The 6,076-nt window shown below is 37.9% G+C and overlaps 1 protein-coding gene across 1 annotated transcript in view; it reads left to right on the top strand.

Moving 5' to 3' along the window:
• Nucleotides 1–4,363, top strand: part of vangl2 (VANGL planar cell polarity protein 2) — a 25,981-nt gene extending 21,618 nt beyond the window's left edge. Inside the window, exons 6-8 of the mRNA XM_017437849.3 lie at nt 1,263–1,398; nt 1,837–2,083; nt 3,187–4,363. Coding sequence (XP_017293338.1) covers nt 1,263–1,398; nt 1,837–2,083; nt 3,187–3,444 — 641 coding nt within the window. The 3' untranslated portion in view covers nt 3,445–4,363. The remainder of the gene's footprint in view (nt 1–1,262; nt 1,399–1,836; nt 2,084–3,186) is intronic.
• Nucleotides 4,364–6,076: the final 1,713 nt, after the last annotated feature.

The following is a 6,076-nucleotide window of genomic DNA, read 5'->3' as shown; positions in this document are numbered from 1 at the left end:
CGTCATTCTGTCGAATTTCTCTGAGAGTTCAGATACTGGTTTAAGAATTGCAGCTACTTTTCTGTCCAGCATTTCTTCAATATTCTTGGAGACTCGTTCCACTATGGTGTCTTCTTTTAGAGTGTTAGCTTCTACCATGTTACTCCCAGCGCACTCCTGCTCCATGTCAGTCAAAACAGCGTCCTCGTCGTTTTGGCTAGCTGCGGGTGTGCTAACGTTAGCACCAACTTTCCGATCTCCTTTCTTCTTTTTGCTCGATGCAGTAGGCACAAAAAAGTTTTCAAGAGACATGTCGAAGCTTACTACGACTTCTGTTTCAGTTCACACGGTGGGGCTTTGTCTTAAATGTTAGTTTTACTTCGACCCAGAGAGAAGACGAAAAACAAGCATCTATTCAGTAGCGTGCATCACGTGATCCCCCATGTTCATACCTTTTATTATAAAAGAATCACATAAAAGTAAGACATTCATTTTTTTGGGGGGGGTTTTAATTAAGAAGGCAGTGTTAAGAATGATTCAGTTTGCCACATTCAGTTGGGATTACATTCATTTATCACAGAGTATGGATTTGTTCTTGGTATCAGTTTCTATATTAGCATCTGGACTGAAAAAGTCCCATTTCTCTAACATACGGGAACATAATAAAATGATCTGGTCTTTACCATGTCCTAAAAATATTCAAATCTAATCTCAAGTTTGCAAAAACACAAAAATGTTTGGAAATGACCTTTAACCTTTCCCAGACTGATGAGCAGCAACAGTTGTTTCTCTAAGGTCGATGTCTTTTCTTCTTGACATTGTGTTAACACACACCTGTCAGCTCCAGAGCAGCAAACTGACCAAAGTCCTGCTTTTATAGAGATGCTAACACTGATGATGATCAGTTCATCACTACATTTGATCAGCAGCACCTGGCTGCTACTTTCTCTCTTAAATCCTGTGGAAGCAGTAATGGTGGGCTTAGTTTTTCCCTTTTGATGTTGTTTGTGTCGAAGAAATAATGGCACAGTGGAATCTGTTCTGTGTTTTTATACACTTGAGGTTAGATATGAATAATTTTAGAACTTTATAAGACCAGATTATTTTATGTCCTGGTATATAAAACCAAAGAATTGAAAAGAGTGGACTTTTTTTTCCATTACTGTAAAAATATTCAACACTTTGTGGGAATTCCGCCAATCATTCTATGACTAAATCTATTTGACATACCTGCTATCATCCATTAGATGTGTCATTGTAAACTTCAGTGTTTTCATTCACAGAGAACAGCACCAACAACTCCACAGGGCAGTCCAGGGCCATGATTGCAGCCACTGCTCGAAGAAGAGACAACTCCCACAATGAGTATTACTACGAGGAGGCAGAGGTGGAGAGAAGGATTCGCAAACGGAGGGCCAGGTAAGAGCAGACCCATGCAGACAGATAAGTAACATGCCCTCCACTGTGTAGATACTAAACTTATTTGCTGCGATGGAAATCAGATGGTAGATCTTTTTGAACTGTGTGAAATACAACTGTTTGTGTTGTAAATAATACATTTTGTTGAGAATATTCAACATCCATCCATCCATTTTCTTTACCTACTTCTTCTTTCTGGGTCGCGGGGAGCTGGTGCCTATCTCCAGCGCATATTCAACTTAAGTGATCTAATTCTGAACTAGGGAAGAAGTTTCCCAGAATCAAAAATGTGCTTTTAAGAGCTAATTGGGCTGGGCTCATATGACAGATTCCACAAAATGTAAGAAATATTTGGTTGATCTTCTGCTCAAAACTAACAGAAACGGTGGCTGCTTATTTAAATCTGTATAATCCTGTCCTGTCTCGTGTCCTTTACAGACTGGTGGTGGCAGTAGAAGAAGCCTTCACCCACATCAAGCGTCACCAGAGTGAAGAGTCCCCTACATCGTCTCCCAAACACCCGCGGGAAGTGATGGACCCCAGGGAGGCCGCCCAGGCCATCTTCGCCCCCATGGCACGGGCCATGCAGAAGTACCTCCGGGCCACCAGGCAGCAGTGCTATCACAGCATGGAGAGCATCATCAACCATCTGCAGTTCTGCATCACACACAACATGACCCCCAAGGTTAGGTTTTCTTGAACTGATGTATTCCATTTTTGATACTTCTTGTCTATGAATTATATTTTATTTTATGTCTTTTTTATTAAGCATTGACTTACCCTATTACAATTTGCCTGTTAGTTTTTGGTTTCCATCACAATTTTTGATTCACATCTCTTCCCACACCTTTAGAAAAACCCATGCATAAAATACAAGCAGCTTAATCAGGATGATTTTCAGTGGGAAAAAAACATCAAATTTCCACAAATATAACAATGGATTTTTGGCTAAATTAGTGTGCTCTGTAGCTTAGGCAGAATGCACAGTGGAAACATCATTAAAAGTTTCAATGAGTCACTAAGCATTAGGCTTTACATGACTGTACCGTGTTTTTAAAATGCTTTATTGTTTTTTACCCAGTTGCAGTTTTATTTGTATAGTTTTACCACAAAAATGTTGAATTAAGAATGTGAAAATGTCACACACTGACTTCAGAGCTGTCTAAACTCATTAAGAGTGCTATCAGGAAGTGCCAGCTGCAGGTGTGGTTACCATGGCTGCTCTAATGAGCCACTGGCAGCAGCTTTAAAATATATTTTGACCCTTTTTCTCTTTATGCTTTTTCTAAAGTTTGTACATCAGATTGTAGGCCAGTGATCACCAAATGGGCCACACTTGCTAATTAAAAACAAATGTTGCGTATAAACCCTTACAACTGAAAAACATGCCTTATTATTATTATTATTATTATTATTATTAAAGTCTACTCAAGAGAACCTTGGCCCCTGAACACATTTTTGTTGGTGACCCCATACAGGCATTTTGTCAGTGTAGATTAGTTTAGTGGGCATTAGCTGCATTTACATCTTTTTAAAATTTCTTCAAAATTTAAAATTCTAATTTCAAGTTGTTGTTTTTTTTTAACTGATTCAAACAAGTAAGAAATGGAAATCCCAGAATGTTACAGTTGCACAAGTAACTAAATAAAAATAAATAAATTTCAGTTTTATCTTGAACTTTTTTTTTCGTTCCATTATTTATCTGATTAGGAGTTGCTACAATGAACCAACTTCTTTACCATTTACTCGATTTGTTTGGGGGTTTAAACTATTTTTGTGTCTTCAAAGGCTTTCCTTGAGCGTTACCTCAGTCCAGGTCCCACCCTTCAGTACCTGGACAACAACAGGGGGCTCCAGTGGACACTAGTGAGCGACGAGCCAGTGACAGCCTCCCTGCATCAAGGACAGGTCTTCTGCCTGAAACGGCTCGACTTCGCCCTGGTTGTCACAGTAACGCCCCTCCCCTTCCTGCGCCTGGACGAGGAGTTTATTGACCCCAAAAGCCACAAGTTTGTGATGAAGCTTCAGTCAGAGACATCTGTATAGGGAAAAGGAAATGATTGAATGAAAGATAGACATCTTCAGGTTCTCTCTTTTTTATACCTTTTAGTATTATCATTTTTACATGCTTATTATTTGCTGATAAATTTGTTCAGCAGCAAAGATTGTGTGGGTAAAATACCAACTGATATAGTGAATATAGGACCAGGTAGCAGAAATACCCAGTCCTTGTCCTGCGGGAGAATGGTGCAGTGGATACAAAATAGTTGTAAGAAAATAATAAAGCAGACACCGGTTCCTCTTTCAAGCCAACACAGGGGACTTTAATTCAGAGCAAGTCTGGACTCTTCTTACACAATGCTCCAAGTCACGTACACTAGGCCAGCTTGACCCAGGCAGCTGTTCAACATTTCCTGAACCGCTGTAAACATTACCATAATCAGACTGTTCATGGACAGACTAGCATGTTCGCTTAGAAATAACAAACCTATTCATCTTTTCTCACATTATCCTCTGTATTCTTTCACACATAGAAAATAACACAACTATTAACCCTTTATTCTCCTACAGTCCTTGCTGGGTTTTGTAAAAAGGCATTGAAAAAAAGAGAATTGCTTGCGTGAGTGCTGACTGTACTCTTCTGATAAGGCCTTAGGGACTTCTTTCCTTCAGTCCAAGACACTGTTTTTTTCTAAGTTTCTGTACAGTTTAAAGTCTGTGGCTGTAAGAAACTTTTCTTTACACTGTAGCACTGTTTTTTCATGCTTCTTCAATATCCTATATTCAGTTTAGAAGAACACTCATTTGGAACATTTTGTTGACCTTTCATGCAAAACTTCCCGTTTTCAGGGTTCTTTATCCGGGCTAATTCTAGTTTGTTTTTCTTTTAGTTCACTGGTCAGAGTTGTTTTGACCTTTACAATCAGACTCCAAAAAAAAAAACCAAAAAGCTCCCTGGCCTTTTCTAACTTTTCAACCACTTTCACAGTTTAAATTAAAGGAAAATGAAGCGCTTCTGAAATGTTTCTGCAGCTGTCATTCTTTTGAATGGCTGAATAAAAGTGGAAGTATCTAACTTCCACTAGGTTGTCTAAAGCCTGACTGGATTGGCTTAACAGAGCTGAACAGTTTTTTAAATTACTGTTTCAGAAATCAGTTTTGTTTTCTTTTATGGAGTTTAGACAGAACTAAATTACAATGCCTTACACTTATTTACTGAGAACCAACAACACATCACAGATTCAGTTTGTTTTAGGTGATACAAGCAGGATTTGGGGATTTTATCTCCGGCTTTATCACATTCAAATGTCACCCTCTTTTTAAAGCTTAAGTTAGTGTTACTATTTTGCAAAGTAAGCATGGGTGTGTACTTGTTTTACTGCATTCAGAGTGTCTGAACACGGATCTTGTACTTCAATAATTCAAAAGCTTAATGACTGTTAGAGAGTTTTTTGTAAAACTCGTTCTCTGTCTGCAGAAAAGACACTGACTGCTCAAGTACTCTACATAGCCACATTTATATAAAAAAAGAAAAGAAAAAACTATCCACTTAAGGCCCTATGGAGTGCTTCATGTCAGTGAAGAGATGCTACAAATTAAAAAAAAAAGTTTAAAAGCATAAAAAAACAAACAAAATTAACAAGAATGCATGTAGTTCTTATAAGGCTCCTTATAATACCCAAAAAGGGTGGATATACAATGGGCAAAAAGGTTAAGCAACTACCCAAGTTGCCTGTCTGAGATTTCCAAATTGCCCCAAAACATCAAAATTACTCTATAGTAATCCTTTTCACATACTGTTTGAGTATCAATGAAAAAAATCATCTTTGGTCCTTTCTGTTTTGGAAATCCATGCATGTCAGTCAAAATCACCATGCTATAGTGCTGACGTATAATCCTCAGTTGAAAGACACACATCCCAACTCAGGTCTGTGACTACCTGCAGTACTTTGATAAATGACACCAAAGTGTAACAACTGGTATTCGATCCAGCTTCTGAGATGATAAATAGAAGAGGCTTATCCCTGTGGGTTGGATGGCATTTGATCATTTGTAGATTATAGATGTAAGATCATTATTACATTAGTAAAATTTGTGATTTAACTTCTAGAGTTGCTCTGTGTGAACATCAATTTCAATGACAAAAACTGAAAAATATTTAGCATTGCACTATTTGAACATCAATGAGCAGTTTATTGTTCTATTTATTATGGAAGCAAAATTCATGTTCCAGATATACTGTTTTGTTTTTATTTCCTTATTTTCTTGTCAAATTAGGAACCAGTCATACCAAAACCTAGTATTGCAACTTTTTTCACAAGAATATTTGTAAAATATAAACACAACATAACTTTACTCAAATAGTGTATTACAAAAAGCATGAATATGTGGGTAAGGCATCATTGAGGGACGTGGTCGGTTCAGTTGATGTAGTTACAAATGACCAGGGGCAGATTAAGGAGGCAGATTGTTTTGGGGCCATATCATAGAACTGTTTTGTTAAAAATCCTAGTGAGAGGAGGCAGAAGATGTTGAAACTGCTGTGGTGGTCAGTTTGTACTTCTGCCAAGTCATACCTCCACCTCATACTTAGAAGTTGTACAAAATGTTTTCTGTTCATAATCTAAATGACTGATATATAATTTGTTCAAGCTTTGTGTGTGTGGGGGGGAGGGGG

Source organism: Kryptolebias marmoratus, linkage group LG7 (assembly GCF_001649575.2).
Source record: "Kryptolebias marmoratus isolate JLee-2015 linkage group LG7, ASM164957v2, whole genome shotgun sequence".
Taxonomy (NCBI): Eukaryota; Metazoa; Chordata; class Actinopteri; order Cyprinodontiformes; family Rivulidae; genus Kryptolebias; species Kryptolebias marmoratus.
This window is presented reverse-complemented; position numbering and strand designations above follow the sequence as displayed.